At 47.7% G+C, this 23412-nt stretch overlaps 1 protein-coding gene across 1 annotated transcript; it reads right to left on the bottom strand.

Moving 5' to 3' along the window:
- Nucleotides 1-862: 862 nt before the first annotated feature.
- On the bottom strand, nt 863-23100 carry LOC143514609 (adhesion G protein-coupled receptor B1-like). Its single transcript, XM_077006017.1, has 31 exons — nt 22592-23100; nt 17332-18249; nt 16359-16508; nt 16179-16268; nt 15843-16004; nt 15460-15624; nt 14750-14914; nt 14394-14558; nt 14143-14244; nt 13802-13908; nt 13488-13682; nt 13216-13284; nt 11946-12054; nt 11709-11852; nt 11508-11583; nt 11207-11309; nt 11011-11054; nt 9153-9279; nt 6821-6924; nt 6598-6700; nt 6262-6482; nt 6087-6153; nt 5881-5966; nt 5590-5761; nt 5384-5479; nt 5187-5223; nt 4384-5021; nt 4148-4183; nt 3746-3850; nt 3267-3317; nt 863-3080 (listed from the first exon to the last, which is right to left on the bottom strand). The coding sequence occupies exons 2-31, from the start codon at nt 18053-18055 to the stop codon at nt 2886-2888; spliced, it is 4608 nt and encodes a 1535-aa protein (XP_076862132.1). The 5' UTR covers nt 18056-18249; nt 22592-23100; the 3' UTR covers nt 863-2885.
- Nucleotides 23101-23412: the final 312 nt, after the last annotated feature.

The following is a 23412-nucleotide window of genomic DNA, read 5'->3' as shown; positions in this document are numbered from 1 at the left end:
GAACCTTCACACTCTGCTCTTACTGGTGCAATGTGCAGTTAATGAAGATTGGCCACCAGGCTGGTCCAATTTAGCCATGAAACCTCCCACACTGAAATGACAGGTGTTTCAGTTTCATTGTCCAACCCCGGTATGTCTAATAATTGGGATATTTGCATATGGCCATATTTAGATGGTTGTAAGGTTTTGTTTCCATATAAACTAGTGCTCCGCATATGTTCATCTGAAAGTATTACAATTGATCAATACATCTGCAATGCTAGATAACATGACTGCACCACTAGATAAAGTGAGGACTCTGTGTTTTTGTGGTAAATGCCTCTCCTAATATGTGAGGTTGTGATAGGTGATCTGCTTCAAACTGATCACATCAAACCACCACTCAAATGTAAACACTATGTAAAGCAGCTGTCCCAAAGATGTTTCCTTCCCATTCTGTACAGTTCATACCACAAGACTGCATTGTTTTTTCTTTTTAATATAATCTGAGTCTTACCACATTAATAAGTTGCTTATTTTTGGTTTGACAGCTGTTGGATGGCTTCTTGTATGCCTTTCATAAAAGCAATGTAAAAACATACGAAAGATAGAAGACAACAAATTTGCTTTTGGAAATGTTGTAACCTATGGAATAAGTGTAATGTTAAAAAAAGGTTTACACTAAATAATTTGGATGGCTGAATGACGTGAAACAAACCATTTTCTTGTTGCTTCTTATTTGAGCATCGTAACACATTTCTGAGGTCACATACATATTTCATGGGAAATGTAAGAAATATAAACTCATAAACATCACAATGGTTCTGTGCATCAAAGGTAGATGACTTTGCATCTGAAGTTGAAGAACCAATACATGTTTTCATATGGATATGTTTTTATTAGAAATTACACACATTCATCTTGTGCTCTGAAAACTGTACAATCAAAAATAAAATGAAAAGACAGAAAAGTAAAAGAGGTAAGCAGGTGGGATTTTGATCACCTGTACTGTGCAAGACTGAAACAAGAGGGAAGATTATTGCCACATGGGCTTACAGACATAGTTACATAAACAGGACAATACAGAGGAACAGTTGTTCAACAATCAGGGGGCATCAAGTAGAAAACCAAAGGTATTTTCCTGAAACACTATATTCTATAATTCTTTATATGTAATATCTCTATATTTCTTTTGATCACAGGTCTCAAAGTCATGTGCTTTCATCCACCACCATTTAATGGAGAAAGAATCTTTGATAATTGCTAATGCAGAGTCCTTATACACAAATGTGTCCATATGCTCTATAAACATGGTACAAAATTCCAAAAATAAGGAAAACCTGCCATCGGATCTGACATCGGCCTTGCTTGAGCATCAAGCATCTGTCATCATATTGCACAGTTGTCTTTCACTCTGTCTGCACAACGTGAGAGTCTGTTTGTAGTCTCTGCAGTTGGTACTGTGGAAGTTTGATGGAGTTCAGAAGAGGGCGAGAACAGCCTCGGTTAACGTGCCCGAGGTGCCTCAGGGCCCAGTACTAGGGCCTTTGAGGTTATGTTTTTTCTTTTTAACTAGTTCGCAAGGCTGTAGAAAGAGCTGGTAGGAGAAATGGAGGAAACACAAAGATATATGATCCTGTGGGGTGTTCAGCAGAGAACCAGCTGTGTGTTTTATTCTCATCGTGTCCACCGGAACACAGGCCCATCTTTCAGTACCCAGAATGCACTGGGGATGCTCCAGGCGATGCTGCTGTGTCATGCAAGAGGGCATGTTGTTGGTTCAAGCATCTCTGTGAGGCCCTGCCTCCAATTCCTCTCTTATGCACTCTCTCATTACATGCTTGATGCTGTTTTGGGGAATTGATGAAAATGTATCATACGGGACCGAAAAACATTATCAAAAAAAAAGAATAAAGAAACAAACTCCTCAGTAGTGATAAAGACAACAAAAAATATGGCTAACAAATTACAACAACAAAAAGCAATTACAAAAACAATATTCAAAATAGTAATGACAATACATAATAAGAATGATAATTGCAACAATCATGTTCAGCTCTGACAGTCCTATTCAACCTTGCTGAGTCGAGGAAAGTTATGCTGGGAGACTCTGAAGAGAGTTCAGTGGAAGAGTCCATAATAAGCTCTGAAAAAGCAGCTCTACGCAAAGCGATTAAAACCAACAACCACAGCGTAAACGGTTCGCAGACATGCGTCCTTCTACAACAGGTTGAAAACACCCCAGGGGCTGCTGGGATTCCACTCGCCACTTGTCCTTCTCCCCTGGCTGGAGGAGAGATGCTGGACGAGGGCCCAGGGAGAGGCCCCAGGGAGAAGCCCCAGGGAGAAGCCCCAGGGAGAGGCCCCAGGGAGAAGCCCCATCCAGGCAGCTGAGCCACTGGTCAGCCCTCCGGCCGGAGGGCCCGGCCATACAATGCTGAAGTCGAAGGAAAAACTGAAAAGGCACAGGCATGAGACACCTCTCCTGGACCGGACGGAAGAGTTATGAGAGAACCTCTCGAAGGAACAACTGGAACCTTTTTGTGCTCAGAGGAGAACCAAACCCAATCTACCATATCTCACCTCCTTCTCATCCACACTGACATTAATGCTACTCCCTGACTGGCTAACTGGTGAAGCTGGAAGAAACATAAATCGATACTACACAAGCTTACACCTCTCTTTCCTTCCCTCGCTCTCCTGCAATTCCTGTCTCCTTACTCTCATTACTCTTTGGATGTGTGGACATGGTTTTTGGTTCTCTTCTTTCTATCTTTCTCTCCTCCTTATACCCTCTCCATCCTCTGCTCCTCAATTTCCTTCAGATCCTGTCTTCCTTCTCTTTCTCTCCCTCTTTCCCAAACCAAAATGAGCCAAGGGTGTACAAGGTCTGGTCACCGAAGCTCTCATACTTCTGTCTGCAGGTCAATGATGTCCTGGCCCACCAGAGGGATAGTGGCCCCTGCCTTCTCCCACTCTACGGTGGGCAGCTCCAGGGGGGATGCCTGCAGTGGCTCCAGGTCCTTTCGGACCCATGCTGGTGGTGAGGTCTGGGACCTTGGCATACTCTCCCAGGAACGCTCTCCTGGGGCCTGCTTGTCCTGACATCGCAAGAGAGAGACAGAAACAGTTAGAGAGTAATCAGCAGTAGCAGTGCATCATGGTTAAATGTGTTTTAAAGAAGCGCTTTGAGCGCAGTCATATAACGGCCACTGGCCAGCAATGGTTAGCACCGTGAATAGCGCACATCTGATATGGGCTGTGGACGAGACTAACAAGAAACTTACGCTGTGGCTGGTTTTGTCGCTTCCTGCAGAAGACACGCTCCACCTCACAGACTGCAATGAAGGGAAAATAAATTATTTTAACCATCTTTACAGAAAACACACATAATTTCAGTATGCCAGATCTAAAGAGCTATGGTGAGGTCTTTCCCTCAATCTCTATCTACAGCTTCTTCTTCCAACCCCTCTAACCCTCCTGTTTCATCTCGGCTTCTCTCTGCAGGAGCAGTTTAAGATGAAACAGAATGAAGACGTGAATAAACATGAGCGTGCAGTTCCGGATGCCTGATGGAAGGACTGGCCTGCCTCCCCTCTGAGTGGCACTGCTAATTCCAGCCTGCAGTCTGACAGAACTGGGTCTTCATGATAAACACGGTTTCTGATGCAATCCTCAACACTATACTCAACGTCTCATCACCCAACACCATTCGCTACTACTCAAAATGTTTGGATTCGACACAGTCTAGATGTTTGTGACTCACCTTGCTGTCAGAAGCAGGTGACTCTCTGTCCTTCTCAGCATGATGTAATTTCCTGTTGAGGTCTTGGAACATGTTCTGATGGCGCTTGCGTGTGTGCATGATTTTCTGCAAAAACAACAAAGAAAAAACCATTGCCTTCAGTTACAAATAATCAAAAGGCATCTTATATTAACAACTCTCACTGAGCTAACAATAGCTTCTTACTGCATAATCTCTCTCTTTTTAAAATTTATTTATCAGCTTTTATTGTATTTTATAATCAGCTGTAAATTAATGTTACAACACAACTGGGCATATTGATGGTTTATTCTACAAAAGTAGAACCCAAACAGGCTAATGTCCTGTTGCCTTCGTAAGGTGTGCAAGTGTGCTAGCAGTGTGCAGGAGGGTCATGGTACTTACCTCAAAGTCTAGCTCAGCATAACGGGACTTCTGTCTCTGTAGGGAGGGAGTCGGAGGGCAGGAGAAGAGGGAAAGAAGAAAGGACAAATATGAGTGAAATACAAAGGACAAATATAGATTAAACCACAGGACTGCTGTTCATGGGCTTTTAACTCTGTTGAAGCTGGACATTTGAAGACTCCTCCTCTTTTACTGAAAGAAAACTGTCTGATTTTGTCGCGCAGCCGAGCACTTACCCCCTCACTGACTTCCAGAGAACTCATGGACAGCGTGGAGATGGTCTCGCTCTTTGACATCATGGAGTTCATGGAGTCGAAGGTGTCCCCCAGGATGCTGGTCATGTGACTCTCGCTGGAGATGTTGTGCAGGTTCTGGACGGGCGAGTCGCGCTCGGAGTAGGAGACGCTGGAGCGGTCGGTGGGCAGGGTCTTGGTGGCGTAGGCAGCCTGTGGCTCGGCGAAGCCTCCACCCAGGTGCACCAACCGCGCCTGCGGTAGCTGCTCCACGCTGATGTTGTACTTGGCGGTGGAGGCAGCCTCGTCCTTGGGCTTGGTGCGCAGCGTGGACGTGGTGTTGGGCAGGAGCATGTAGCCACCGGCGTCGGGCACCACGCCCTCAGCCGGCCCGCGGGCCAACTCGGCATCCAGCTGCTTGAAGATCTCGCTGTCGCACACGTAGACGGGCTTGCCGCAGGTCGGGTCGGCACCACCACGCTTCTCCCGCCGCAGGGTCAGCGTGTGGCTGGAGTAGTCAGGCACGGCCTGCGTGTGGATCTTCCCGCTGGGGTTGGATGGCAGTGTGTGGAAATTGGGGCCCATGGGCAGGGGTAGCTGTGGAGGGGGCATTTTCTCTTCAGAGGGGCTCTTCATACCACCTGAAGCAGGACAGGAGAGGAAGACGTACGGTGAGAATACGCATGACTTAACACGCTCTGAGTGCAATAAACACGTGTGTATGAACAAGTGTGTGTGTGTGTGTGTGTGTGTGTGTGAGGGAGTGTGTGAAAAATGATAACAAAAGAGCAAGTTGTTTATCTCACCTGGTCTCTTGGAGTCAGCATCTTTTTCAAAGTCTCCCTGTGAGAGAGACAGAGAGAGAAAGAGAGACAGAGAGAGAAAGGGGAGCGAGAGAGGGGAAAGAAATAGGAGAAAATAATTTAACAGCTAGTTGTGACTGCTGCAGGCCATGCATATAAAATACATGAGAATACTGAACGTGTGTGCGTGTGTGACTCACCAAGCGCTGTGTGTGGCCATTCTGTAACGAGCTCCCAGAGTCCCCGTTCCCGTCATCCTTGCGATCGACTACACGACATTTTACAGCCTCCTGGACCTGCGACACACATACACACACACGGGTGTGTTATGGCAGACGGCCTCTATACGGCACAGTGTGGATGGCGTACAAGTCTGGGTGTCTGGCTGTTGTCCTCGGGCCCTCACCTCTCTACGCAGGATGCAGTGCACCATGACAATGATGAAACCCTCCAGCGAGTCGAAGACGGCGAACAGGATCTGGAAGAGAGCCGAGCGCCGGTCCGTGATGGCCAGCACCGCCGACATCCACGTCAGGGCCAGCAGGGGGAGCACCACGCATGAACTCCACAGCGACGCCCTGCGGGAAGAAGAAGAAGCACCCATGTTAACCAAAGCCAAAGTTTGCTAAGGTTTTGGCAACTTATTAGTATTTATGATCTATTGAACTGCTACATAATAAGGAAGTGAAGTATTCACCCTGCTCTCTCCTTCAGCTTCACATCTGTGATTCCATCCTTAGACACCAGCTTATTAAACACCAGGATGCCAATCACCATGTTCACCTGAGACAAACGGAAGCACACAGTGAGGCTCAGAGGACATCCACGTACACCTGTACCATGCACACCTCCGTATGTCTTCACAGCCTGCCGCTGAGTCGCAGTGCGTGCGGGTCCACTTACCAGGACGACGGCAGCCGCAGGTCCAACAAAAGAATACAGGAGTCCTCCTTCGAGAGACAGCCAGCAACTGCAGAGCACAGGGAGCTCGCTTAGGGCGGTCGAGAAAACAACAACAACAACAACAACAACAACTGGAGAAGAGAGAAGCAGGGAGGGAGGTGGACTCAGTACTCACTAGTTGACCGTGCCATAACCTTTGGCTTTGGTGAAGCCCACCGAGACGGCCACCACCAGAGCGGGCAGACCCCAGCCCAGGCACAGGAAACGCTTACGGATGATGCGGTTGCGCAGACGGCCGGTGACGGCCATGTAGGACTGCCACGCCTCGGTCAGGACCCAACAGAAGGAGGAGAGGAAGAAGAAGTGCAGGAGGGCCGCCACCAGAGTGCACATGACCTGAGGGGAAGGAGGAGCAGCGTGGGTGAGTCTCCCGCTGCCGGACACACCCCAAACATCCACAGCACACACAGCAGGAGGCGGTGGAGGAGAGAGAGGCGTGGCGATGCCGTACCTTGTTGCGCGCCTGTGTTTGACCAATCAGGATGAGCGCATTGGAGCAGATGATTGACAAGCAAAAGTTGATCAGGATGACTGAGCGTTCCGAGCGGATATACCTGAGAGAAAACAACCGATCAGTCAACCAACCAATCAAATGCGCGTGTGTGTGTGTGTGTATGTGTGTGTGTGTGTGCGTGTGTGTGTGTGTGTGTGTGTGTGTGTGTGTGTTGTCTTACTTCCACACAGAGACATATATGATGATGAGCAGCAGCAGTGTGAGGGATGAGACTCCGCATCCAACAATCATTGTAACCGATGGCAACAGGTTCTTATCCATGTTCTAGAAAAGACATAAAAAGACACAAATTTTTGAGTTATAGAGCCATCATTTATCTGAGGAAGAACACACTGACATGATCTCTCTCTCACACACACACACACACACACACACACACACACACACACACACACACACAGGCACCCACTACTGTCCCTTCAGGCAGCATGAATGTCGGAAGTAGGGCAATGGATGGAAGGAGAAATGAAGGTGAGAGAACCAGACTGCATGTGTGTGTGTGTGTGTGTGTGTGTGTGTGTGTGTGTGTTCTGTAGAACCTGCATGTGTGTGCGCCTGTGTGTGTGAATACTGCGGAGGCCAGGTGGGCTATTCTCACCTCTGCATTAATCAGTGTTGTTATGCAGAGGACGCTAAATGCTCCCTGAGTGTGTTAATGCGTGCTTGGACACACACAACACATCAAATGCCCGTTGCTGGTCCTTGCAGTTACAAACACACAGAGCCCAGATCAGGCAAGTCATCCCCTCTCACCTAAACTCCATCAGAGGAACTCAGAGAGGCTGATCTGAGAACAGTCTACACTGGCTTAGGTGTCAGATATTATGAGGCGGAGGGAAGAAACCAGTTATTGTGACCCAAATAGAAGCTCTGCTGCCTCTGCCCTTGAAAATCTGTCTGTCTCTCACATGTGGAAGTGGGCCGTGGGGACCAGTGTGTGGCTGGGACCACCATGGGTCCTGTTCCACCGGGTCTAATGGTGTATAGCTGGCAGAGGGCATTTATCACGCCGCACAGAGGATTTTACTCCTGCTTTAACAGCGCGTAAACACTACTATTTGCTAGAGGCCGTCCATATCGCATTAGAGACGAAAAAACATCTCATGCTGCAAAATTTGGTCTACATTCCTGTCTGCTTTGATCTCTCTCTCTCTCTCTCTCTGCTTTCCCTCATCTCCTTCTAAGGTGATCATATAGCTCACAGGCGAGAAGTGAAATGGCTCCTGCGCCCATTACATGTGGGGGGGGGGGGGGGGGGGGGGGGGGGCTGCTCCTATTGGACAGACGTTCTGCATTAACTGAGTGGGACGAGTTTCAGCTGCAGTTGACCTACTGATGTTGTGTAGGTGTGTGTGTCTCTGTGTGCATGTGTGCAGAGAGAGAGTGATTATGTGGCTAAAGGAACGTTGTGGTCTGTAGAAGACGACAGAGTGAACTCTGGGGGGTGCTGAGTGTAATTGCCTTTAATGTTAAATCAGGTAAAGTGACTCTGAGATAAACAGGTCTGGAGACTCAGAGCCAGTTGACCAAGTAACACACACACACACACACACACACACACACACACACAAACGCACATACAAAGTGAGGTTGATAATATTATCCTCTACCATGGTCTAACAATTATTAAACCACTAGAGATGCCGTGTCTGGCCACATACTCAAAACATACACTTCCATGAAACAATGCTTGAAAAAAGTAGAGATAAGTATAGTATATGAGATTTTTTAAGGGCGGGGTAATGATGTTTTTCTTTCAAATTTCTCGGACAACTACATCACACAGAGTTGCGCTGCGGATGCCGTTGCTAAGGCAACTGGAGAGCAAAAGCTTTCGGTGCTGAGAGGCAGCCTCCAATCAAATAATGAGTAGCCAATCTGCACGACGCTGCGCAAACCAGGTGTATTTTTAAGATGCTCAAATGTTTAAGCAAATACCAAATAGATTACACGATTAAAAAATAATCGGTTTAATGATATTAAAAACAATGCAAAATGCGATATGCTTCCTCCGATAATGAAAAAAAGGTGCAATGCAAAACACATGCAAACAATGTTTTGTTTTTTTTACAGATACATTGTAAAGTTTTACATCTCACAATACGTTTTATCGTAATTGTGTTGATTTGATCATCTTTCAATAGTCTTTCATATCTGACCTTTATCAGTCAATCAATAATCGATCAACAACCCAAGCAAACAACGCACCTGCGCGCCAAAGGTTCAGTAATAAAAGTCCATTTGATGCGAATGTATAATGTACAAAACGAAAATTCAACATTACTGGCTTCCATTCGTTACCATTTATTTTCCTGTCCCTTTGCGACTAAAGCAGGTAAAACTGCGCTCAGCAGCACCAGTACATGCCGAGACAAAGAGAGCGAGCCCGTGCCATTCGAAATGCAACGAACCCGCTTTAAATTTGGCTTTCACCAGACAATAAACACATTCATTACAGATTACAACACATAAAACACAAGAATTGGACTCACCGATTCGGGATTTGGCCGCGCTAAAATGGCGAAAGTGGAGAGACCGTCACACACGCATTTGGTTCTGGTGGAGTCGACCGTGAACGCTCTGCAGCCGCGCGCAGACCACGAGCCCAACAGCGACGCGCTGCACGAGGACAGAAGAGAGAGAACGGCGCGAGTCAGACAGAGAAATCTCACTGAAAAAAACATCTCAAATTAACCTTTCTCCAACCCTTGGGATTTCGATCTCTTCCCGTATTTAGGTTAAGCTTAATTTGTGTCAGTGAGAAAAGAAGCACGAAAATGACAGATGGAGGATGACAAAACACAAATACTCCAGATTCTGTAAATAATTATTATAAATCGGTTACTTTTCTGCACCTCCTTCTTTTTTATTAATTCAGTCCATGTTTTCATAAACTTTCATAAACTATTTTTTTGTGTGTTGTCTGCTTTACTTGTAAAGTAGCTGGTTTCAGATTTATAAACAGATGAATAATTTAAAAGGAGCTCAAGATAACGGTCTGTCAGTACCATTTAACTAGTAAAACAGTACCACCAGCCTTAATCCACAAATGAGCGCTGGGCTCACGGGTCACACAGAGATCATTTGCGTATGCATAATGTGGGTTAAGTGTTCGCTACAAGCAGGCAAAATGCCCTCCGTTCTTTGCTCTTTCTCTCTGAGAGATGGTGTGGTTGCCATGGCGTTGTGGGTGGAGGGGAGGGGATGTCAGGTCACGTGAAAGACAGAGCCCATCTGCATGAAATGGCATGAGGTTCGGATGGAGGAGGTCGGAGGAGAATCGGGAAGATGACTGGTGCAGCCCACAGTTTGCCTGTGTCCTGGGCCTGTGTGAGTGTGACAGTGTGTGAATGTGAATGTGTGTGTGAGTGCGAGTATGTATGAGAGAGTGGGAGTGTGTGTGAGTGTGAGAGTGAAAGTGTCCCCAGACTGTACAAGTCCTACTGGTGTGTGCCTGTGTGTGGGAGTGCAAGGATGACTGTGTGTGTGCTAGTGTGTGAGAGAGTGAGTGTGTTGGTGCTAGTGTGTGTGAGAGTGTATCTCTCATGTCAGTGTGACTATGTGTGCGTGCATGTGTGTGTGTGCTAGTGTGTGAGAGAGTGAGTGTGTTGGTGCTAGTGTGTGTGAGAGTGTATCTCTCATGTCAGTTTGACTATGTGTGCGTGCATGTGTGTGTGTGCTAGTGTGTGAGAGAGTGAGTGTGTTGGTGCTAGTGTGTGTGAGAGTGTATCTCTCATGTCAGTGTGACTATGTGTGCGTGCATGTGTGTGTGTGTGCTAGTGTGTGCATGTTCTAGTTCTTTCCTCAGCTGCAATGCCTCCACTGCACTATTAGCCCTTCACCCAATGTGTGTGTGTGTGTGTGTGTGTGTGTGTGTGTGTGTGTGTGTGTGTGTGTGTGTGTTCTGAAGACTGGAATATGGAGAAAAAGCATTTTAGTGTTGAATTTGAGTGTAAATATGTAAGTCTATCTAAATGCAAATGGAGCACTGGTGTTTCGGATAGTTCTGGCTTTGTGTTTGTGTGTGTGTATGTTGATGTTAATGTTTCTCCTGGTACACTACTGAGCATATGTGCTAACAGCCTCCAGAGAAGAACCGAATACATTTCCCTTGCTCTTGATATATTTCTCCTGGCTGTCCCACAGAACTCAGTATGACCTCTTATGGACCCCAGGAAAAGGTCCCGGGTATGACCCAAACATGCCTGTGGTAACACACGGCACTGGTGACTCTGGAGTGAGTGTGTCCTTTCTGCTGTGAAGGCATGACGGACAACTGGCATACTAACGTTGGAACATCCACACACATCAACTCACACAACTCATGACAGACTAGAGAATTACACTTACGTTTCACTCTCATCCCAAGCAATACAAGTCTCATTGATAGTGCCCTGCAAAGAGAGGGAGGGAGGAAGAAATTCACATCAGGGCTACAACAGTACATGCTGCATCAGATTTAAGTGTTGTAGAACTTTCAGTAAGACTTTTTAGCATGTGTTTCTTTCTTGTACATTCTGGGATGCTGGCTACCATGGCAACGTACATTGTGTTGGTGAGGGAATTCGATCTCCACGGGTGCTGACAGGAAACCTGGGTTAGGCTTCACAGTTACCGTGACAACTTTAGAATTCAACAGGGTGCTGTTGCTGGGGGAGGAAGAAATATGATGTTTCAGCTCAAGTTATCTTTAACATAACTGTAAATGTTATCTTTTAATCATTTTTTAACAGTTATAAATAACTAGTTTCCAAAAAACTGTAGCTTGTGATCAGTGTGTGTGTGTGTGTGTGTGTGTATGATATTTATGTGTGTGTGAGTGTGTGTGCATGTCTGCATATATGTACCTTTGTAGGGAGAGGATAGGGCCCAGGTTTCTGTACAGAACAATGCCAGTCACAAAGCCTGTGCTCTCTTCTGCATCTACAAATGAAGTTAGCAAGAATTCACATGATTACAAATGTGAAACACTGGAAAATGTATATTCATACCTACTGTGAGAGAGAGAGAGAGAGAGAGAGAGAGGGAGAGAGGGAGAGAGGGAGTACCTGGCACATCCAGACTCAGAGCGTTGCGTGACACAATGATCTTCTCCTCTGAACTGCGGACCCATTCCATCATGCCCCTCCATCCCTTCATGGGAAATGTCACATCTGAGGTCATCGCTTTGGGACGCTTCTGGATACTCAGCTCTGATTGGACGACAAGAAGTGGAGAGTCAGACCTGCATTTCAGGCAATGCAGCATTTCAATGGCCGCCCACCTGCCATTTCTGGCAAACTCACCAAAGTTCTCAGTCACTTCATAAATGTCTTGGAAATCTCTCATCTGCTTTCCAATCATGTCAATGAAGTTTTCAATCAAACTGAAGAATTCCTTGATGTTCGCCCCCATCTGAGAGATTGACAGGTAGAGACAGAGACAAATATCATGAATGTGTCCATAAAGGAAGGAAATCACACTAGTTTTACTAGTTTAGGAGCACATGCCACCAAAGGACCGAGGGCTGAGCAGACCTTTTGCTAAAACTTTACACAGACGGCACAATCGTTTTAAAACAACACGCGAGGCGTAGGGTGTGGGGAGAGGAACTCTTCCTTAGCTCCATAAATGGCGCAGTGGCTGATTCACTCGTACGTGTGGAGTACGTGCGAGGGATTTCGTACGTCTCTCTGACGCAGACGTGCGTGTGAGCGCGTAGGCGTAAGGTGTCTGCCACCGCGTCCTTCCACTCTCAGCCTATACAACTCCTGCTCTCTCGCGGGCTGCCATGACAACACGCAGGCTGTTGTGTGGGCCGTGTGACTCTCCCGTTCTTGTAGGGGTTTTTTTTTCTTTTAAACACTCTGCATTTGTTTATCTTGTTAATTCTAATGACACTGAGTGTTTTTAGAGTCAGGTGTCCAAATACCCTAATTCTCCCCACCTGTTGGGGGTGCTGTCAGAGGTAATGATGAGGGGTGGCAGCTCCTGATTTGGTAAAGTATGAGGCCTTGCTTGTTCCCCCTGATGATATGTCATTCTAGGACCGTGTGCTGTGCAAAAAGAACTCCTAATAGGGGTTGTAACAAGAACACTGATGTGTGTGTATGTTCTAGTCTCAGTGTCGCCATGACATAACATGTGTGTGTGTGTGTGTGTGTGTGTGTCTGTGAGGGAGACAGAAACCCCATCTCAGGAAGCATCTGGGAGGGCTTTTATTTTTGGACAGACATATTCCAAGTGGCCCAGATGATAGAGCTCCATAGGAGAGACCAGTCTAAGAGGCTAATGAATCACCCTCCTCTCTTAGGTACAACTCATCCAGAATAGCATCTTAATATTGACTAATGGCTGTCCATGTCCAAGTGGGAGAACTGTGAATAGAAGTGACACGCTACACCCTCCCAGGCTCACGATGGGTTCCTCTCACACTCTAATGAGTCTGTTCCTATATTCACTCGCAGTGGATGACCAATAGGGCAGCAGATGATAATGTGGACGGCGCTGAGGGAGACACACACACACACACACACACACACACACACACACACACACACACACACATACACTCACCAGCTGTGCTTCTTCCCACTTGTCATGGTACTCATCCTTCAGCAGGTTGCTAATCGTCTGGGCGTAGTTCTAATTGGAGGGAGACAGCGGTTCTCAGTTGTAAAGTGAAGGAAATGGTGTGATGTGATTGAATCGAGCTCTACCAATGTTACAAAACAACACTAGAAGAGATGGTTAAGAAAATGTCTCTTTCTTATGTGTATTGTTTTGTGGGAAAATTTGTTTCATGTAACACATCATGGGGCTGTTCAATGGCTTGGTGCGGTGGTTACCTCTACATCAGCGTTGCTGAGGCTGTAGCCGGCCCCTCTGAACATCTCTGTGGTGTTACGCAGCACCTCCATAACGGCCAGCAGGTCTCCACTGTACTTCGTTCCATCGTCAGAGGTCATCCTCAGCCTGGACAGTGTCTCAGACACGCCGTTCACTGTCAGGCCTTTCTGGACCTTAGAGAAGAGCTCGCGTGCCTGAGGGTGGAATGCAGAAGACAGAATGATGACATTTTGAAAGTGAACTGCTTTTGGAAGGAAGCCAATAGCATCCATGGTCTGCTGTGTTTTTGGTCCTGTTCATGGAGGGCACCTACCAGTGCTTGGATGTCCTGGTACTGTTTAGAAATGCATTTGATGTAGGTGGGGTTTTCCCAGAATGCCAAACCCACAGCGTCCAGGGTACACCGGCGAAGGACCAACCCTGCAACACGGTCAGAGGGGTCACCCACCCAGTGGCATATAAGTCGGGTTCATATATACCAGTGGGAAAGTTTGCACGTTCCTTTTAAATCGCCTGTACTGACCCACAAATAAAACCCACACCACCGACTGCAGAGAAAACATCAGCATGTTCCATGGTGCAGACTGAAGCTAGTATAGTGGACGCTCGCTTCTGGGTCTGCAAATGTCCTTATTACAAAGCATAGCGTTGTACCTGTAGCATCGGAGGGGCAGGAAACAGCGGCAGTGTCTCCAGCTGGAGTTCTCTTCCACACTACATTGCCATCATTCTCTTCACCACAGATCTCATGGGGTTCTGCAGGGTACAATGTTTGGCCCAGTTCAGTTTCTATATTTGTGTCTAACAAACAGCACTGTACGCAGTAAACAAAATTGTCTGCCTCAAAGGATAGCACAAGCATGGCATTGTGTATTTCAGTGTTTTTGTGTTAGATTGTTGCCTACCAGGACATCTCTTTTCATTGCAGCGTCTAAGATCAACTTTGTCCCCAAGGCAAGGTTCTCCACCAAAGAACGGCCCCTCACACACCCTCTGCCTCTGCTGGCTGCCTCCTCCGCACGTCTTGCTGCAGCTGCCCCAAGAGCTCCAGGAGAGCCACTTCCCGTCCACTAGGGGGCAGTAACAAGTATATTTAGCCGTTGCACCTACACAAGCCATTGTCCATGCTGATTTAATTCATGTCTCCTATAGGCTGCCAGGTCTTGTGAAACAGCTCAAGCATGGTCTGCAGTTCCATAGAGTGCCGAGGTCACAGGTGAGGTCACAGTTGAGGTCACAGGTGAGGTCTTAGTGGTCATACCTGGGCAGTCTTTGAGGAAGCAGTTGCTAGTCTCGCGCCAGTCGCCTCTACACTCAGAGCCACCATACGATGGACCGTTGCAATCACGAGTGCGCTGCCTTGTGCCATTGGAGCAGGAGGCAGAGCAAGCAGTCCAGGCTGACCAATCGTTCCAGGAGCCATCGACTGTGGGGAGAAGACAGGAACTGTTTGCATCACAGCCAACCACAGTTCTTTCCCAGGCAACCTATGCTGACTACGGTAATGAATGTAGCACTATGTGTGCATGTGTGGCCATCCATGAAAGATGTGTGTGTGTGTGAGATAGACAGAGAGAGAGAGGGAGAGACAAAGAGAGAGAGAGAGAGAGAGAGAGAGAGAGAGAGTTGTATGTCCTTCTTTATTCTGTACGTTTCAGAAGGGGGTCAGAGCATTTCCTTAATCCGCTCATAAGATGACCCTTCAGTGCAAACTCCCCATAGAACACTTTATTTTTTTCTTGCCTGACTCTTGGCACAGAATAAATTGTAGCACTTTTAGGCTCTGATATAATAATGTCAATAATGTAATCTAAGTAATCGAATTCACCTACACACACTGCCATTTTAAATAACACTTCTATGCACAGACTTTGGAGGACAGTGCCATCTGGTGTTTAAAATGGAATATGATTTCTAACATCTAGCCAAAAAACATAACAAAACAACAGACAGACACATGAACACACTGACCAGGGCACACAGCGATGTTGCAGAACTTGGTCTGTGTGCTGGGGCCAACACAGGGCTGTCCTCCATTATTGGGTGGCTTACATACGCGGACACGGTCACGGTAACCACGACCACATGTGGATGAACACAAACTCCAAGGAGCCCATTCGTCCCAGGCTCCATTCACTAGAGACAGAGAGAGAGAGAGACACACAGAGAGAAAGACAGAGAATGTGAAAGACAAAGAGAGGCAGAGAGAGAGAGAGAGGGAGAAACCGGGAGGGAAGGAGAGAGGGGAAACAAAAAGAAAGACTTAAATCATGTTAACATTATGCGTTGTCAGTGTTAGGACTTCAGGGCTCCCCAGATGTGTGTGTATGCATATGTGTGGGTGAGAGATTTACCTGGGCAGACGACTGAAGTGTTGCAGGGCCTGTTCTCTCTTAAAGGGCCAGTGCACAGGGTGCTGTGAGCAGATGTCATGCAGGTACGCGTCCGGCCCTGCCAGCCCTCACCACAGCTTACAGAACAGGAGCTCCATGAAGACCACTGGTCCTGAACAGCATCTGTGGGAGAGAGAGAGAAAGAGAAAGAGAGAGAGAGAGGGAGAGAGAGAGGGAGAGAGAGAAGGAACAATGAATAGAGTGCTTGACAAACATGTTCCTTGTTCTTTTAACTTCATAAGATTTGTGAGGTGAGTGATAATGCTTGTGTGTGTGTGTGTGTGTGTGTGTGTGTACCAGGAGTATGGCTGGCTGGGTTCTCGTCACCGCTGTCTCTCCTCAGGCCCACGATGGAGCGCAGACCCTGACTTCGCTGACGCATTTGACCTGTTCAGGTAGAGAGCAGCACCGTGAGCCGTCACTTCTGCACCTGTTGCTGCAGCTAGACGTTTGCGTTTGATGGACAGTCACGCTCACCAATGCAGGGCTGGGGGTTGCAAGCCCGTGCCTCCTCGACCACGCCCTCACAGATGCCGTCTTCAGGTTGACACGCCCTGCTGCGGACCTGGACTCCGCCCCCACACTCGCTGCTGCACTCAGACCAGCGACCCCACCCAGACCAGCCTTCTGCCGGAGAAAAGAACAAATGCAAAGTTAACACTTAATGTAGCAATCACTTCAGATTTGTTTGGGTCAGAAATGAGTTTGGTAGAAATGTGAAACAATAAGCTATTGGAGAAAACACTACGAAATAGTAAATGCTGATTCCACTGGGACTGGCACAAATCTAAATGAGGGACTTTGTGTTCTACAACACTGCCACCTAGTGGAGAAGCCAGACTATTCACAGTATTGCACCACAGGGGATTAAGTTTTTATTGTGACATGGTGTCACTTGTCTGCCCAGAAAAACAAGCCTTAGTGTCTTATGATGAATTCAGTGCAGCAGTCAATAAAGCTGAAAGGCTCTGTCATTACAGCAGGGAAGCATGAAAACTCTGAAACACTGAAGAAAGTTAAGAAGAAAAACAAATGTTGTTTGGAACAGAGCCGAGGCTTTGAGCCCAAAATGCCAGCGCGCTGCATGATGAAACCACGTGAAAAAGCCTCCCGTGCTCACGGCTGCGCCTGTGCACGCTTCTGTCGGGGACCGGCTCGTTGCCACAGCAACCGTGAGCGCACCGCATCGACCGGCTGCTCCCCCGCCGGCCGGGGCGGCATTGTGCGAGCTCCTCGCCTGGGCCGGGCTGACGGGCTGAACCAGGCTGAACCAGGCTGTGGGCCTATGGGGCCCTTAAGGGCAGACAGGGGAGTGTGGGGCTGGGCCTTTATTCCACACCACTGCTTGTACATCAGTTGTTTACAGTCTGAGGGAAACTGCTGAGTGTCGGGGGGGGGGGGGGGGGTGGATCTAGCATGCACATGGACTCACACACACAAACATACTTACTCATGATCTCAGCGTCACGGTTGTTGTCTCTGATGGTGGGTGTGCACTTGTCCATGTAGACTCCGCCCCTGTAGCAGCCTGCTTGCCTCCTCTTGGGCGGCTCCCAGCACTGGCAGGGCGTGGCCATGATGCCGCAGGGGTTGCCATGGGTACTGCTTACCAGGCATTCTTCCAGCCACTTGCAGAGCATCTCGCAGGCGGGAACGCTGGGGTTTCTCTTCCCCACCACCAGGAACTCGGCGCCGAACTGACTGCCTTCGTCATCGCTCACGTCCTCTTCCTCAGACAGCTGCGCAGAGATGTGAGGCACCACCTTCCTCAGCTGGAGGAACTGCTTGCTGGACTCCAGGTAGGCCACGGAGGAAGAGGCGTCACACAGACGCACCACCTCATCAAAGCTTTCCATGCCCAGGTAGGTGCGGGACGTCTCCAGGAAGGAGTCGAACTGGAAGGTCTTGATCTGGCGCGGCGTGCAGGACTCAGTGGGCTTGGTGATCTTCATGTAGACGGTGTAGCGGCGGGGGTCTGGGTTCTGCAGGGTCCAGGAGCAGGGCGCTGAGGAGAGGGCCACCTTGGAGGAGAACACACCGAAGAACCGGCTCTGCTCCAGGGTAGCACATGTGGCGGAGGCCGGGCCAGAGGGGGTAGCGGAGGTCACGGTCAGGTAAACACACGTGCACAAGGCCAAAGAGAGGCCGGCCAATGAGAGAGGCCTCCACTCCATCTTCTCGCTCCTGGATGCACAAGCAGGGATGATCTAGACTTCTTTAGCTCTCTCTCTCACCGTCTTTGCTGTTGAGGGATTTCGTTGGGTGCTTTTATCTTTATGTTGTTATTTTTTGTTGTCGTTGATGTTTGTCTGGATGGAGGGTTGAAGACTTCACTGAAATACCAGGGCCATGTTTATCTATCGTAGATCTGTACAACACAACACAAACACAGACAGAGGAAGCAACATTAGAGAGTTCAGTTCCAGGAGTTATTCAGCTCAATGGGCATCGGTCAGAACTGGTCAGTGACTGAAGTTCTGTAGCACATGGACAGTCATCACAGCACTGCGGACTTCATCTGCTGTGATGACATTGGTTCTACAGTAAGCGTGGAACCTCCTGTGGAGTTTCAGGCCCCAGATTATCATTATCGCAAACGCTCACACATGAACTCGTTATCAGTACATACGCATTTGTAGTCGCGGCCGCTAAAACGCGGGCCCGGTCTCCCTGTAATTACGGCGCGCCTCACAGAACACGTTCTCGCGCGCCTCTCGCTCGGTCCACTGCACTCGCCCACGCGCTAACACGTGGCGCCGCTGAGTGCGTCAAGCTGACGTCCGACAAGACTCCGCGGACGCCCACCAGAGCCCCGTGTCGCCTGGAGACTCCGGCTGCAGTCTGTGCAGTTTTAAGAAACCCAGCGGGAAGTTCTCGCTCCCTCCGCAGATCAAGATGACAACAGGAAAAAAGGAGAAAAAAATGAAATAACTCCTGCTTGAGATTCACAAGAGTGTCTAGGGTGTCAGCAGGCGTAGCAGGAGCTACTGACCCCTCCAGGCTAGAAGACATGATGAGTGCTCAACTGCCCTGGGGGTTAAAACCCAACATTGTTGTTGTAAATGCAGGCACATTTTCCAGATAGTAACAGGGTGATCTGGAACATTCTTCTAGAGCCTCTGTACTTTTGTAGCCAGTAAAAGCAGCTGAGAGCTGCATGGTGCGTGGTCTCTTCTGCAGGTCTGCTGTGGTTCTCCTGTTTGTACCAGAGCTAGAACAGGGGAGAGAGGAGGCGTGGGGGGGGGGGTGCAGCTGGACCGTCTCTCCTTCCCCACTGGCATGAAAAAGGAGAGGAGCCAAGAGAGGAATGAGGAGCAGCAGTCACCACAGGTTCTTCACCATGGGTTCTTCACCATGGGATCTTCACCATGGGATCTTCACCGTGGGTTCTTCTACTCACTCTTGGATAATTGATCATGCTTTGAAGTGAACAGATCACCTTTGTCCTCAGGTTAAGGAGGAAATTGGGTTAACTTCATCTTTACCATTCCTCTGCTCTCTCTCTCTCTCTCTCTCTCTCTCCCTCTCACACACATACACACACACACACTGTGTGCAGTTGCATTAGGACTGCTGACTGAGAGCTGCAGGATGATACATGCGTGTGTTCTCCAAACCCACCCTCACTTTTACCGAGTCTGTGTTCCACTTAACCGGCTCCTGCTCTATTGAATCTCACGCAGCGGAAGCCATTAGGAGACAAACGAGAGTCCTAGAAGTCTTTTTCTCTCCATCTCTCTCTTCCTCTCCCTCCCTCTCTCTCCCTCCCGGTCTCTCTCTCTTTTCCTGCCTGTCTCTTTCTCACCCCCTCTCTCCCTCTCTTCTTCCCTCTCTCTGCCTCTCTTACCCTCTCTCTCTCCCTCCTTCCCTCCCCTCCTCTCTCTCCTTACTGAAAAGCAGACTGAAATTAGCCATTTCATTGGTAGTTATGGAAACAGATGATTTATTTCTTCAGTTCAAGAGAGAGGGAGAGAGAGAAAAGAAAGAAACAGCATGAGGGAGATAAAGAGATGGGTAGAGAGAGGGAAGTGAGCGTGAGACGCCGGATGCCAGGAGGTAATTTATGCTGATCCGAGTGCTACTTGTGCAGCTCAAGTTTGATTATCTGCCTTGGCGGCTGCCTGTTACCCCCTAAGCCCCCTCTCGCCTCTGAGCTGTGCAGCCCCCTGTCTCACTAACTCGGGGCTGGACTGGTCTGCACGTGTGCTTGCGGAGTCTTGTGCTGTTCACACAGGGCTGCCTTGCTTACGGTCAGCCTTGGTGCAGCTGCAGTATTGTATCAGGCGTGGGAGAGAGCACAGCCTGCCAAGTTATACACACACACACACACACAAACACACACGCTGACCACTTTGACTCACGTGGAGAAGAAGAAAACAATTCAGCCGTTGCCATGGGAGCCATGGAACCTTAAGTTACATTTAAACAACTATCAATGCATTTGTGAATGCAAACACAGCGATTGATATTTTAGATAGATAGATAGATAGATAGATAGATAGATAGATAGATAGATAGATAGATAGATAGATAGATAGATAGATAGATAGATAGATAGATAGATAGATAGATAGATAGATAGATAAATAGATAGATAGATAGATAGATAGATAGATAGATATTACAGCACATGATTTAGAAATGAATTACAAATCATTGCTCATGTATCAATGATTAAACACCACCTGTATTGGTTTCATTGCATAGCAGGTGATGAATCATGACATTCTGTTTTAGGTCTTTCTCTTGCTACGCAAGTCAGGATGGCTTTTCCAAACTGGTGTCAGTGTATGTGGAGAAGTGTCTACAGTTTCTACAGGCCCCTTAAATCTGACTCCAGAACAGATAGGAGGCACATAATAACAACAGCCATGTGGTCCCCTTTACCTGAACAAATGCTTTGAGAGGAATGAGTCAGTACGTGCTCCTTCATTCTACACTTGTGTGTGTGTGTGTGTGTGTGTCTCCCTCAGCCTACTTGAGCATGCCATGTGACTGTTCACACACGTGTGTGTGAAAACTCATGCACACACACACTCAAACAAACACACACAAGCGAACAAGCATACACTATTGGTTTGTAATGTTTGGCAGATAAAGTAATTTTCTAGACTGCCATTTAAATGATTAGTCACTTAACAATCACCGCAAAATCTAAGGTGTGTGTGTGTGTGTGTGTGTGTGTGTGTGTGTGTGTGTGTGTGTGTGTGTGTGTGTGTGTGTGTACTGTGAAACAACTCTGGTCTCTGCTGTGTGTGGTATTGAGCAACAAACGCCTTAAGCCTAGTGAGTCTCAATTAAAAACGTTCAGATATGCACAAACACAACCAACAAACAGAAATGAACGGGCAGACGCACGCGCGCGTTACCATGCTGTCCAGTTGGCACGGACACGCACGTACAAGAAAAGTCGCGCGAGACTTTTTGGTTGTACAGAGAGGGAGTTTTGGTAGAGTCGTGCGGGTTCCATTACGGTCACAAGGGTGCGAATCACCACGATAGCATATCCGCAAAATCTAGCGCGCAATATAGCACTTTGACTTTTTTCTTCTTTCGTTTTTTAATTCTTTCTATACTTTTAAATAATCATGGAGCACGATGGTGTTTATGTAGGAAGCGATATAAGCTGTACATATAGATCGAGAAGTCTTCCGTGTACGTCGAATGTTTTAGCCGCACACGCTTTACTCATTGCTGAATTATAAGTCGCGAGAATCAGGCATTACCTGTCGAGCCCAGCGGTACGAAGCGAAATTTTCAGTGCGCAACAAACTTCGACTATCACGTTTAACGAAAATAGGCTGGACTATGATGTATGGTAACCTATTGTTACTTATAGCAAATGTAGTGTACGGAATATCTGGGCAATGTTGTCTTAGCAATAATGTGATTGAAATGTCAGTTTAGCTTCCAGCAGAACGCTGAAAGAGACAGCAAAAAAAGACATAAACATGCAGAATTCCCAGATGGATGTTTCGTCTTTTTAAAGGAAATCTCAAATTTATGTAATATTGCATGCTACACTGAATTGCATTGCACGCATAACTGATTGACATAGTTTGTTAGGAAGCATTTTCGGTTCCTAACATTTTACTGTTTCATTTAAATTTCCTTTAGATTCACTGAAGCATGCGTGATGCCCTTTATGCAAATGTATGTTTCATAAGAGTAAGACTCCATTGTAAACAAACCTAAAATTGAAACGATGCATTCGGTGCCTGCACAAATAAAACCCCGCGCTGCTATTGCAACCGGCTTATTATATTAAAAAAAAAACTAAATATCCAGAAATTACACTATATCTGGCAAACTGTCGTGGAACGTGCGTCATTGAAGGAGTGAAAGAGTTATTGTTTCAGGACCAAGGAGAGCGGCACGAGCGAACCGGTACCGTGGACAGCGGCGTAACGGCAGCAAGCGAACGATGCGCACGTGGAAGCCTGGAGCAACAAGCTTTCAGTTCTCCGAGAGCTTCATCACTGTTAGAGCACCCTTCTTTCGCGCAGTGCCACGAGCCGACACGTTGTTGCATTTGAAGTTGTCTAACTGTTAACAAATCAACAAATCGCAACCCCAGCAACTTTTCAGGTGTTCATCGCAAAGTGACCATTTGTTTTCATCCAGTAATCACAATCGAGTCAATAACACACACGACATTTGAAAACATAAAACTGCGAGGACATACGAAACAAACACTGTAGATTACTTACCTTTAAATATATCTGTGTCTTTGAAGGGTGCTCTCCATCCACAGGTTTCAACGAGAGGAAATCTTCTCCCTTTCCCCCACACGACCGGCTTCTTCGCTCTGTCTTCCCGGTGAAGTTGCACAGCCAAACTTGTGAGCGGGGGAAACTTGAGAAGGTGGTCGAGACGAGAGTCCACAACCAGTGTTCTTTCTCAGACCGATTCCAAGTTTCAGTGCAGTTCACGTCCACAAGCAAAACGGAAATAAAGCGACTCTGACCAAACTCCAAAGAGTTTACTACCAACTTTTCTTTGCAGCTATTCCCAGTGAGACTGGCTATAGCCAAGGGCCGAATTCGCTGTCTCAGAGCTCCAGCAAACGGAAAGCAAGTGCGAGTGGTTTCTTTCTTCCCGACGTTCGTATAACAGCTCCAGTCTTTGTTGGTACTTTTACTCCCGGCTTCGGAGTCTTCTTGCTTGTGGTCTTTGCACTGCAAGTGGGTTCAGTCTCAGTGTGCCTCGTGGCCTCCTCGCGAACACATATATCCTACCCCGCCCCCCCCGCGCGAGTCGGAGTCTTTGCGTGGATCGCACTCAGAAGTGAATGAGACAGTGCGAAGAGGGAGGGAGCGCGGGGGAGAGGCGCGTGAGAGAGAGAGAGAGAGAGAGAGAGAGAGAGAGAGAGAGAGAGAGAGAGAGAGACGTGTGTGCGCTCGAAGAGGGAGAGGAGGGTGCAGTAGAGGCAGAGAAAGACGATGTAAGCGCTAAACTACGCACAGATGAACGCAGGAACAGAGAACCGGAAAGAAGACATCACTGCTCACTCTCCTTCTCTGCGGCATTG

This window comes from Brachyhypopomus gauderio, chromosome 5 (genome assembly GCF_052324685.1).
Source record: "Brachyhypopomus gauderio isolate BG-103 chromosome 5, BGAUD_0.2, whole genome shotgun sequence".
NCBI lineage: Eukaryota > Metazoa > Chordata > Actinopteri > Gymnotiformes > Hypopomidae > Brachyhypopomus > Brachyhypopomus gauderio.
Note: the sequence above shows the minus strand (reverse complement) of the source record. Positions and strands in the feature narration are given on the sequence as shown.